At 41.0% G+C, this 13,288-nt stretch overlaps 1 protein-coding gene across 6 annotated transcripts in view; it reads left to right on the top strand.

The window, feature by feature from the left end:
- The window catches only part of HECW1 (HECT, C2 and WW domain containing E3 ubiquitin protein ligase 1), a 353,016-nt gene that overhangs the window by 311,051 nt on the left and 28,677 nt on the right, over positions 1-13,288 (top strand). For 5 of the 6 annotated variants that reach the window (XM_073332820.1, XM_073332821.1, XM_073332823.1 and 2 more), the window contains 2 exons: positions 9,676-9,774; positions 10,911-11,040. In XM_073332820.1, coding sequence (XP_073188921.1) covers positions 9,676-9,774; positions 10,911-11,040 — 229 coding nt within the window. Of the gene's footprint in view, positions 1-9,675; positions 9,775-10,910; positions 11,041-13,288 lie in introns of those variants that run through there. The other variant, XR_012157436.1, reaches the window with a different exon arrangement.

Below are 13,288 nucleotides of genomic sequence, written 5' to 3'. Positions count from 1 at the left end.
TCTTTCCTGTGGTTATCAACAGGAATTGTACTAGATGTCCTTGATTCCCTGCTGCTAGCTCAGAGGAGTACAATTTTCACCCAGTGCAACTAAGTCCAAAAAAGGGCGTGATTTCTGAGGAACGTTGGGCGTAGAGCTAAGTGAATAGCTGATTTTTTTGGTGGCTGAACTGAAAAAAAAATCCCAAGATTTGTTCAGGTCAAACAAAACATGTAGAATTTTGATTCAAATTGACATTTTCAAAATGGAATGTCGATTCAAAACAAAATGTCAAAAGGGCTCATTTAATTTTGACACTTCCCCCCAAAAAAATTTTAAGCTGAAACTATTCACCAAATTTGAACTGAATTTCTGAATAGTTTCTGGACCCCAAAAATGCACTTTTCAGTGGATTTACTATTCACCAGAAAAATGTTGCCCAGCTCTAGTCAGATGGTAATTGGTTGCCTTCTGTCTCAGGATTCTACCGCGGGAGAGTAGTTATAATTTGTGGTGAAGGTTTTATAGAAGCTCTATCAGTGGCTTCCTGGTGCGTCCACCAAGGCATCCTACTACTTTGCCGTCACCCCAAACAACAACATTCACGTTGGGGACTGCACTGTCATTATTAAAGTATCTTGCCATGCCCCCTCATTCATTAAACTGCTCTTTTTCTTTAAAGGATTGAATTTGAAATAGCTTTCTTTATGGAGATGTGATTTTGCTTCCTTTGACAGGACTCTTCTTGCAGCCTATCTTACTGCAGGCATTAGAATCCTCCATAAAGCCGCTGAAACTCTGCTGACTCATTGTGGCAGATTCAGCTTATTAATTCATCCAGGATATAAGGGAGCAGATCTTTTGAGAGACTGTACGAAGGTGCTAGGACAGAGGCAGTTCTTGAGGGACACAGTAAGGACAACTAAGCTGAAGGAGGAAGCATAGGTAGAGGTTTGCATTATTTCATTGTTTTTGCATAAGCTAAGCGCCAGGAACAGCATAAGTTTGGACACTAATTCAATGTTGATGTGATCTGTTGAAAATGTTGTGGGTACTCATTTCACATGTCCATTGTGCAGGAAAAACAGCTTTTTTGGGTAAGATTTCTCTTTAATTTTGGATTGCTGGTATGTAGCATGGTATGTAAAGAAAAAACAGAAAACAGTGCATTGAATGAGCAGAAAAACACTAGAAAAGTAAAGTAAATCAAACACTGAAGGTATACCAGTGTTCCACTGGCCTTTAATGAGTATGGTTCCAGTCTGCTTTGGTAAAAAACTGAAAGTTGTGGGTCTGACTTCTAGAAATGTGACCTATGAGAGCTGAGGATGCTCAGTACTTACGAAAAATCAGGTTCCAAGAACTTGTGAGGAGGGGTTCCCCTAAAATTATCCAAGGCAGCAGATGGCCCACTCCTGCAATCCTGAATGTTAATGTGGAATTTAACCTGCATACAATTTGAAGGGTTAAGCTTAGTAGAGGTATATTTGCACCAAAGTATTTTTCTCTCTGAAAGTCCTTATTTTTCATCACCAAAATGTGTCTTTTTTAATTTCAGTATGAAGTGTAGTTGTAGCCATGTTGGTCCCAGGATATTAGACGGAAAAGGTTGGTGAGGTAATATCTTTTATTGGACCAACTTCTGTTGGTGTGAGAGACAAGCTTACAAGCCACACAAAGCTCTTCTTCAGGTCTGGGGAAAGTATTCACAGCATCACAGCAAAATACAAGGTGGAACAGATTGTTTAGCATAAGATTGTTTAGTAGTTAATGGGACAGTCTCCCTTGAATCATAGCAGCCAGCTTCCTTCAGGCCTGGAGGGTGCTCAATCCCCCCACTCCACTCCAGGTCCCACTCCCACCCCACCCCTTCTCCCAAGACCCCACCCCTGCCCCACCTCTTCCCCACCTCTTCCCGCCCAGCTCTGCCCCCTCCCCTGGGGGGGCCCGATCCCTACTCCTACCCCTTCCTCCCAGCACCTCCTGTGCACCGCGAAACAGCTGATCACCGTGGTACTCCAGCTAAACTATCTGTTCCACCTTGAATTTTGCTGTGACACTGAGTACCTGACGAAGAGCTGTATGTTGCTCAAAAGCTTGTCTCTCTCACGAACAGAAGTTGGTCCAATAAAAGATATTACTTCACCCGTCTTGTTTAATTTCAGCTCTTTGCTGTTGTGTAAAATATTTGCACGTCTCTAAATAATCTTTGAGGCTCATGACAGTATGTTAACAGGCCTGATGTACCATACCTATTTCCTCACACTGTCCAATTAGAACAAGTGAAGAAATGTTGGTGCCTTTTAAAGGAATGTTACAACTTTACATATAAAATACAACCAAGTTTCATAGATTTTTCTCAGGATAATAGGAAGGGAGAATATTATCAAAGAGGGACTCATGAAATACTCTCTGTCGTCTTTAGAGCTTGAACAAAACACATTGTGTCTTTATGTTATACATCATTCTGATAGAGCTAGTATTTATGTGCATAGATTCCAGTATAATTGGGCAGAACCTTACAGGGATACATTCTTGTGCCATAGAACTGTTCAAAATTCAGCAGTTTCAGGTTCTAGGAACTTGGGAGAACGATTCCTTCCGTTTCCGCACCTCTTGAGTTTCTAAGTTTTAGGTTTGAATTAACCCAAGAACTAAAAGTGAAATTTAGCTGACTGACTTATCCATGGTTTTGACATGAAGCAGTTAATCAGTGTAAGAATACACAGGCTCCCTCAAAAGCTTAGTAAATCTTAGTAAACCTGGAATGAGTTTTGAGTTTGTGAGAAAACATGAAATGATGTGCCTTACAGTTCTGGGATATACCACGAAGTATGTAAAATAAATCATCAGTTGTAAGAAATTGGGTCACACAAACCTATTGGTGTGAGGCTTATTACTATATGCCCCCTCATTAGCTTCACCTTTGGATGATCAGGAAGACAAAAAAGGGTTCATAGCACACCTAAGAAGGAGGTATAGGGACCCAGAAAAATTATCAAGTGGAACATGTGGTACTCCTATGTGCCTAGGTGTCAGGGATACTATGGGGAGGGGCCCACAGTCAGTGTGATCACCAGGTGATACCCCATTAGGGAGAGAGCAAAGCCTACACCTATCAAACTAAGACTGTAAGACCTCACCCTCAAAAAGAGGGGTGGACTTGAAAGAGGCCTGAGGGCCAGTGATATCCTTGGTATTCCCCTCATTAGAATTCCCCCTTAGGGCTTATTTATCAATGAATTTTTACTGTCTTTCCATAACCAATACTTTGTACCTAGGGTATTTGCACCCTTTTCTTTTTCTTCTGGCCCTCGTAAAGGCTACTCCTTTATTATGAGATGTGTATGTGAATATTTAGAACCCATCAAGGTCTAGAGCCAAAAGAGCATGGTGTTTGGAGTTCCTACTGTGTTTGCCTCAAGCACTGGGGCACACAGCACAATAGCAAATATCTAGACAGTTTTAGTGTACCCTCACATCCCCAGGGATACCATGCTGGGGACAGGGAGTGGTTTTACTGCTAAACTGCAAAATTAGAAGAAACAAGAAATTTAACAAATGAATATAAAATTTTTTTAACCATTCTATGTAGGTGTAACCTTCCTGCCAACAGAGATTTCTGATGATTGTACAGTAGTTCTGTCACCACAGATGGAAGTTAAATATGTGTGCCAGACTAAACTATAATGCAGGCTCAGAGGTTGTGAGTTTGATCAAATGCCAGGGTTTTATAAAGATGATCAGATTTACTAACTGATTTGATTTGCTGCCCACTTACTATTGTTTTCAAAAATAGGACCACAAGACATAATTACTGCAATAAGCCACAACAGCATGTGCATTAGAGCCTATTGGTGTGTGCATCTAGTGCACTGTAAAACACCCATGAAATTAGGGTGACCCTATGTCCCGTTTTGGTCAGGACAGTCCCTTTTTTAAGCCCTGTTCTGACCGTCCCGACTTTTTTTTTTGACAAAAGTGAGCATTTGTCCTGTTTGCTCTTGCCAACTGGCTTGTGCTGGCCCCACGTGGTCAGGCCGGGGAGGGCTAGCCCCATGTGGTGTCCCGTTTTCCCTTTGGGAAACGTGGTCACCCTACATGAAATGCAGCTGTCACTTACTAATCCACACCTTGCTGTGTCTCAGGGATGAGAGTATATAGCTCACTGATTTTATATTTCTTTTACTTCAAAAAAAAATTTTTTAAATGATTGTGAGGCTATTTATGTAATGCATCCTTCTGCTCTAAAAAATAGGTCCTTGCAAAGTCAAAGGATGGCAAATGCCTTTTCCCCTAGGCTTCTTAATTTTTGTCCTAACAAATTTCCCTCTTTTTCAAAAAAAAAAAAAAAAGAGCTCCTTGAGATATTTGATCTCCTTGTGTCTACTCCTGCTTCCCAGAAACCCAGTTGCCCTACCCAGGAGCACTTTGCTACCCTATAAACACATAACAGAGTATACATATTTAAAAAATTATTACTGAACAAAACACTCCACTTCACATATGATTCTCCCCCTAGGAAGGAGATAAGAGAGAAAAGAACAACATGTGACAAGTGTCAGTCATGCTGCTTATTACAGAAATTGGGGGAGGTTAGACTCTATGGTGATGAGGTTAGTATAAGAACTTTTATGGAATAGACATTTTGATCTAATTTTCTAGTATAAAACTTAAATAAGGAATGTTGGGCCAGTCCCAATTTAGTTTTTCCAGTAGAAAGTGGCTGGCGGCCTCCAAACCAGTGCTCAAAGGGCAGCTTGGCATTTTGTGGGGAAGGAACAGTTTGAAACTGTCCTTTTGTCCCCTCCAGGCCCTCCTTCTACAGTCCCTCTGCACAGTAACACCAACCCACAACATTCAAAAACCAGTCAGGGCAAAGATATCTGGGTCAGGCTCCAAAAATCACAAGATTGGTTTATAAATCATGAGATTTATGTAAATACAATACTTTTCCAGTTCTTTTCATTCCTTTCTGCTGTATGAGCCATTTGGATGCAGTTGGGTCACTTTTCTCCACATCCCTGACACTAGCAACTTTTTAAAAAACAAATGAAAGCTGGGGTTTTTCACCTAACCACTTGTCTCCAGGAGTTGGGGCTACAAGTAAAACAGTAAATATTGCAAGACTTATGATAAAATGGCAGGAGTTGCAACACTACCGTATATCTTTATTTCCAGGATTCCATTTGCCCCAGATATCTTTGCCCTACTGTTGTGAAAATAATACCTATCTAGCTAGCTATGTCTGCTGAGTATCCTTCTCTCAGAGTACCGTTGTCTAAACTTCACTACAGAAAGCCTGTAGCTCTCATGACCTCTGCTTGAGTGCAGCCCTCTTCATTCAAGTTCTTTTAGCTGAAGCTTAAAATTAATCTGTGCAAATTAACAGTCAAACAGTGTTTGACACATAAGAAATTTGCTTTACGGATTAAAACAAGTTCTTCAGCAGCAGTATAAAAGGATAAGATCATTTGGAATACAGCATAAGCCATGTTATAGTCAGCTCTAATTTAAGCACTACTGTGAAATTTTTGGAAGGTGTAGGAATTTGTAGGAAACTCCTGCAAACTGGTCAAAGAGTAGCATTATTAGAAGCGAGAAGGCAGTTGTGCACAATGTCCTTTTTGAGTGGATGAAGGGTGTCAATAGACAATCAAACCAGAGCAGCTCTCTTACTCATTAATTCTCTCCCTCCTCCCACCATTTCCCGTTCATTAACTACCCTCTCTCCTTCCTCCCCTATTTCCCTTCTCTGCTATGGGTATGTTACTCTACTCAGATTCAATCATTGTCTTGCAAGAGGGGGAGAATGGGTGTTGAAAGAACAGGGTAGAATTGGTCCTCACATAACCATGCCACTCTCCCCCCACTCACCAAACCTGCCTCTCTTGCTAAAACAAATCCTTACCTCTAATAAGCAATTTACACTTGCTCAGAAAAATAAATATGTCAGCTTAAGGAAGGTACTTTGCCCTCCAGTCAGGCTTTACTTCAACACTGTTTATTCTGTAAATAAGCCTTGTTTTCTCTGAAGGGGATATCTCACCTAAGTATACCATACCCTAAAACCTTCAGACTGGAGCCAGCACTATGTTCCAACAATTTCTTAGCAGAATCAGAGCCTCAAACTAGGTAGTGCTTCCCTTGACATTTTACCTTCAGTTTCACATGGCACCAAAAAATTGTCCTCCTCTATGCTCACCTGAGAGGGTATAGAGTGAGCCTTCTGGCAATGGAATATTTTATGCTTATTGTATTTTGAACTTTTACTTTCAAAAATTATGACGGAGAAAGTAAAAAACCAGTTGCATCATTTAGGACAAATGGACCTGACTCTCAATCTGACGGATTACAGTCAACAGTTCAGGCATTTTTTCCACCTTTAGTTGTCTGGCTTCCACAGTGCTTTCACTGTTGCAGCTCACCTCTTTAATTGCTTTTTGCTGGAAACATTGCACTGGACCACAAGTGAACTGAAACAGGTTCTAAACAGTCCCAACAGCTGCCTTTTGTTGCTGTTATGGAAACAGCTGTAAGGGTCATATAATCACACTTCTGTTAATAGTTAGCTATATACCATATGCGCCTACTTTTGGCAGCAGGGGACACACAGGAGGCTCCTGTGGAGATGTAAATGCTAACTGGGACCACTGTCATTCTGTGCCCCATTCGACAGACTAAGCACTTGTTCTATCCCTTGAGAGTTGACTGAACAGATATTCATTGCTGCTTTTATTACAGCAAGGCATATGTATCAGTTGTGTGCAAAAGGGATCTGTGTGCTTTTCCCTGGAGTGGAAGGAACCGTTTCTTACTTTTGATATGTTTTTTTTTTCAGTGCTGTAAAATTTTACTAGGATGTCAATCAATTCAAAGGACCTTATGCTTAGAGTGTTCACATTTAGGGGTTTTTTTTCTTTTGGACTGATAAACAGCTTCTTTTTTACAACAAAAATTTCCCATTGTGAAATCAGTCATACATTTTCCCCTCCAAAACCCAGGTTCTAAAGGTTACCTATTGAACAGTAGAGATGCAGCAGATTATCGTCATACACCATAACACAAGATATACACAAAAAGTAACTCAGATTTTTATAACTAGATTGTTCTGACAGGCATGAACTTCATCGCCAGTTTGCGGGGATAGTTATTAAAATTAGTCTTTCAAATCTAGGTTACTGATTAAAGTCTGACCCAGGTGAGTGGTGAACAAACATTTTTACTACCGGTTGTTGTCTGGTAATGTAAAATGACTTGAGGGTCTTAAGAGTACTTTTCAACAGTGGATACACTTTATGATCCTGATTTTACAGGTAGGAAACTGGCACAAAGAAGGGAAATGATTTGGCCAAGGTCACACAGCAAATCAATTACTAAAACTCAGGTTTCCTGTCTCCCAGGCCATAATGCCCAGTGGACTTCAGCTTGATATACACGCTGATGTTTGTCTCTGTCCTCTGGTCCATCTAAGACCACAAGCGTTTTCACAGTACAGAGTAATTCCCAGATTAAAAAGCAAACTATTTAACGTACACTAAAATAGTATTACTTTTTCATAAGGGCATATCGCGGCAGCAGTGTCGTTTCCATTTATTGTCAAATTCCATTTCATTTTATTTATAATCTAGTTGGCTGAAAGAGCTATGGATCGCTGCCACATCATTGCATCTGTTTAAACTAGATATGGGAATCCTGAACAATTTGTAGAAAACTGGGCTATAGACTGTTGCAGGGACTCAAATCATAATATTAGTCTTAGTGTGGAAAATAACCCACTCCTGATCGACATAGCTATGCCTACAAAACTCCCAGTGCAGGCCCAGTTATATCAATGGAAGAATGCTTCTCTTGCTAACATAATTCAGGGAAGTAGTGTTGCTACACTGACAGAAGAACTTCTTTGTTGGCTGCATCTACGCTAGGGGGGTATCATACCGAGTCACAGCAGATCTTCTATTGATAACAGTCGGAGGCTTATTCAAAGATCAAGGGAAGAATGCGGCCCTTGTGTAATAACTAAACATTTAGTTAGTGAAGTTAACATTGCATGCAGCATAACTCAGTGGGACAAAGGGATTCAGGGCACTTTTAGGACCACTGCTATTTTTGTTGTTTGCCATTTGCACATGTAATTGCCTGATTTGTGCACAGAATTGCAGTAATTGTGCACATTAATTATTTGGAAAACTGGCTCTTAAAGTGCCATTTTTATGCCTAAAAGTTCACACTTTACTAAGATGAATGGGACTGTTAACATTTCTTAAGCTGTTGTGTCAGCCTGTCTGCAGACTCAGGAAGACAGCTCTCTGTTGGTTTTGCATCAGTGACACTCAGTTCATGTTTGGAAAGTTTTCACTGCAACCACAGGGGCTAAAAACACAACTGTTTCTCAATAAAAGTTTGCTTTCTGGGTGGGGAGGGGGGAACCTTAATCTGTTATGATGGGTTGTATGACAGGGTTCACTCATCATTGTGGTGCCTCCTGCTGGCTGTCTTGGGGATTAGCTCCGCATATTAGTGCACTCTCTTCAGGTGGTGCCTCACCGCCATCACGCCTGGTCTAGGACCCACATCTCTCCAAGGACCGGGGCATCCTCTTCAGCAACACAGCCCTCTGGCCATGCCACACATACTATGCTCCCAGCTTCCGGGAGACCTGCAGTCTACTGTTCAGCCACTCTCTTAGAGGCAATTGCAGCAAATTGTCTGGCCACTTCCTCATGGTCCCAGCATCCTCTTTGGCCTTGCCTCAGGGTCTCAGCCTGCAAACCCCAGCAGCCAGCCAGGAGCTGTCTCTCGCTCCCCCGGTCCCTGCTCGCAGCACTGCTCTGTCCAGGGTGCTGGCAGTTCTTTCAGCTCTCCAGTGACACAGCCCTTCCTCCCTGAGCTCCCAGCAGAGAACTGCCTTCCTCGGCCCTGCAGCTCCATTTTTATATGGGCTTGCTTGGCTCTGATTGGCTGCTCCCTTCAGCCCTTCACTGATTGGTTGCCTCCTGCGCAGCCTCCATAGGGCTTTATTAACCCCTTAGAGCCCAGTGTGGAGCAGGAACCCCATCAAAGTGGGCATATGAACATCTTAAGCGGGCCAAATTCAGCACAAAGTCCAGATATTTGACACACCTGATCTATAGTATAATGTCCTGCTAAAGATCACAGGAGCTGAATGTGGCAAGTGGTTGTTGGTTTAGAATTTGAGGGCAGCTTATGTGCAATATACCAACTGCCAAAGCCACCAAGTAGTGTGGGTACTGCAGTAGACAAATCAAAAGAAGCCTCTTAATCTCTCAGTCACATAGTTTAAGGTGCATAATAGGCAGTTGTCAGGAGGAGGCCAACAAGATGAATAAGCTAAAGTAATGGAGAAGCAGAAATATATATATATATATATATATATTTATCTACTGCAGTACCCATACATATATATGTAAGCTGCTACATTGGTATGTGTGTATATATATATATTTCTGCTTCTCCATTACTTTAGTTTATTCATCTTTTTGGCCTCCTCCTGACAACTGCCTATTATGCACCTTAAACTATGAGACTGAGAGATTAAGAGGCTTCTTTTGATTTATCTACTGCAGTACCCATACTTAGATAGATAGATAGATTAGATTAGATATATTTACATAAGCTCCTACATTGGTATGTTCTGAGTTACACATTGTTTACTGTGTGTTGTTTGTATCCTAGGTTCAGGTTCAGTGGTCGTATCCTTGGCCTTGCTCTCATTCATCAGTATCTTCTTGATGCTTTCTTCACGAGGCCATTCTATAAAGCACTACTGAGACTGTAAGTATATGAATGCAATCAACAGAGACTTGGGCCTCGATCCTGCCATGATCTCTGCAGAAGCAAACCCTTGTGGAGTTCATTGCAGGGCTGGGACCTTAGTTGTCAAGGTCTTCCACTGTTTGTTTTTAGGGTAGATGGGAGGGAGATTTAATAATTTCCTTTTTTTCCCCCAGAATGTGCCCTTCTTTAATATTAACCGTGTTGATTAAAGGGTTAAAAAGCATTGGAGTTAAGCACCCACTTTTGAAAATATTGGTCCACGTTCCTAAATTTTAATATTAGGAAAATGCAGTCCAAACCATTTAAATGGGATATGGGTCACTGAAAAGCATATTTAATTGGACAGTCCACAGAGAAACAATTATTTTCTCTAAACAAAATGAGTTATCTTGCTTGTCACTGGAAAAACCATAATTGCCCAACCTCCATTGTTTGGATTTTTTTTCAGCCTAAGCATTTGTTAATTATGTTTACAAATGTTAATATGGATGTAAAGCATTACAGGTTTCTTATGGGTTTTGCTCAGCCTGTCTTACACAATGATGCCCAGTAATGTATTACTTTTAATGCTCATTGAAATGTTTTGATATTTTAATGGATGGTCTATTGCTCTTTAATCAATTGTATGCAATAAGAAAAGCCACATAAAATATACCAAGATTCAGTTGAATGAACTGATATATATTGACAGATGATAACTCAGAGGAATGTTTATCTGAAATGGTTGGTTAAATCATGACTTCAGTAACTCAGCCAGAGGTTAGGGGTCTATTACTGGAGTGGTGGGTGAAGTTCTGTGGCTGCAATGTGAAGGAAGTCAGACTAGATTATCCCGATGGTCCCTTCTGACCTTAAAGTCTATGAGGATTAATCTGAATTTGCAATGAAGTCTCTTTTAATAAGCTTTTAAAATGCACATCATTCTCTTTTACTGATCTTTAATGTTCTGTAGTCCATGCACTTTGAGTTTGGTGCTTTAACAAAAGGTGTATGTATAAAGTCAAAAGGGCATCAGCTTTTGTCAGAGCTTTGTCATAAGAAAACACTGTACATGTTCTGAGCAGTGAACCATCATCCTGATACGCATAAGGTTATATCTTTCTCGTCGTTTCTCTGTCTTGCTGTACAATTAGGCCATGTGATTTAAGTGACTTGGAGTACCTGGATGAGGAGTTTCATCAGAGCTTGCAGTGGATGAAGGATAACAACATCACTGATATCCTGGATCTCACTTTCACAGTGAATGAGGAGGTGTTTGGACAGGTGAGTATGGCTATGTGACAAACCATCGCAGAGTTTGAAAAACAGATTTGGAACTGACATAGTCAAACACAATGAACATCATTCTGTTTGAACAGATTTGTAGTAAATTCCTTTAACCTTTTTTTGACTGTTCAGTGCTATTTTCATCTCTTGCCTTTTGTTTCTTATAAGTCGTCTGTTTCAATGCACACAGTTATTCTCAGAGTCTACCATATACAATACTAGGCCTGGCTTCCCTACAGGCCTCGTCAGCCACACACTGATGAACAGAAGGAATTCTCTAAAGTGAAATATAGCTTCCCTTTCTAGGGTGTAATTCAGACAGATTTGTTATTCGGTGAATGTGGACAAAGGATGTAACTTACATGTCGATGTGACTGAAGGCGGGGGAGAACAACTAATAGGTGGTGTTTGGTATGGCAACCCTCATCACTACTTTGCCTTGCACCTTCCTATTAGTTGCTATTCCTTCTATCCTCGCCTCCTTCTGCACACTGGGCATATAAATTACCCTTAGTTATGTATCCCCAGTAATTATGCTTCTGCCACTTACACCTGATTGTATTGTTTTGTTTTTGTTTTTAGTTTATTTGTTTAACCAACTTAGGCATGAGGCCAAATTCAGCTTTGAGTTACACCAATGTAAATTTAGAATAGCTCTGTTGATTTCAGTGGAGTTACTTTACATTTACACTGTTGTAAATGAGAGTATAATCTGTGTATTTTACACCACTATATATGACCCCACTGAATTTGGCCCAATGAGATAGTGGTAGGACATCAAAGAGGAGATGTAGGAAGAACAGTTGGAGATGGTAGACTGGACAAAAGGGGAGAGATGAGGATAGAGAGGCAGATTTGGAAATCATCAGCATGGAGACAGTAGGTAACACTGTGAGCGTGGATGAAGTTGCCTAGAAAAAAGAAAGAGGGGACGGAGCCCCAGTAGAAACCAATGGGGAGTTAGGGGCAGGATTAAGAGGAGGAGATGCTGAAGGCTAAAGAAGTACCAAAGCCGAGAAAGTGCAGGATGAGGGTTTGACTAATAGTCTCAAAGGCAGCAGAGAGATCAAAGTAAAATATTGCCCCTGTGACTTTCCAGGGAAGTAGCAAGGGCATAAGCCAGGCTGGAGGAGATCAAGAATAGAGTTGGAGCAGAGAAAGTCTGGAAGCAGGAGTAAACAGTAGGGTCAGCAATAAGGATCTTGGAAGCAGAAGCAGAAATAGAAGAGTCCGCAGAAGGGTATTTTCAAGGTTGAAGTTGAACTCTGGTGTGTCTGTAGACTTGTGGAAAGGAACTAGAGGATAGAGATTGATGACAAGGGAAAGAGGGGGAGCGAGGAAGGACAAGAGGCAAAAACGGAATCCAGGGGACAGGATAAGGGATTGCAAGTATTGGGGCCTCTTCAGAAGAGATAGGATTGTTCTATACAGCCCAGACCTCAACTGTTTTCTTGGCTTTGAGCAAAATTTTGCGTGACATCCAAATGATGATGCAGTGGTTGCTCTAGGAGAAATGTCAGTTTAAAACTAATGCATAAAGACGTAGGCAGACAAAGTTATGCAAATACACTGTACAGAGAGATGAGTTACATTTGTATTTACATTAGTAGACAACGAAGGTAAATGAAAACATCAATGGGAGTTGCGCTCATGTATCTGAGGGCACCACCTGGCTCACTACCTAGAATTAAGCTCTTTGCAAAGAGAAAATGCATATCATTAAGTGGGATTTTGTTGCATGCTACAAATGAGATGGGTTTTAAAAGAAAAGATTAAGATATCTGATAGTACTAAAACAAATGAACAGCTTAGGGACAGATTCTGTTAGCCTTACTCATGTTGACTAGTACCTTACTTCACAAGCAGACCCATTGACTTCACTGGGATTACTGGTGAAGGAAGGTGACTTTCATTGTGAATAAGAGCATCAAAATCTGGCCCTAATCTCCTTTTGGATTTTAAGGTTTTTTGGGCAGGGACTGTCATTTTTTTGAATGTTTGTACAGCACCAAGCATATTGAGGCCACAATCAGATTGGCCTCTAGGTGCTACCCCAATATAAATGTTAAATGATAAGTCCATGAGAAGACTCCCATTGACTTTAATGGGTTTTAGGATCAGGCCCAAAGCTGGTCATGGGAAGAAGCGAATATTGAGGGCCTGATATTCAGTATTTAAGAATAACTTCTGCGTGAGCCAGATACCATTCAAGCAGACACATGGCAAACGATCTAGCAGAGAGTCC

This window comes from Lepidochelys kempii, chromosome 2 (genome assembly GCF_965140265.1).
Source record: "Lepidochelys kempii isolate rLepKem1 chromosome 2, rLepKem1.hap2, whole genome shotgun sequence".
Classification (NCBI taxonomy): domain Eukaryota; kingdom Metazoa; phylum Chordata; order Testudines; family Cheloniidae; genus Lepidochelys; species Lepidochelys kempii.
Note: the sequence above shows the minus strand (reverse complement) of the source record. Positions and strands in the feature narration are given on the sequence as shown.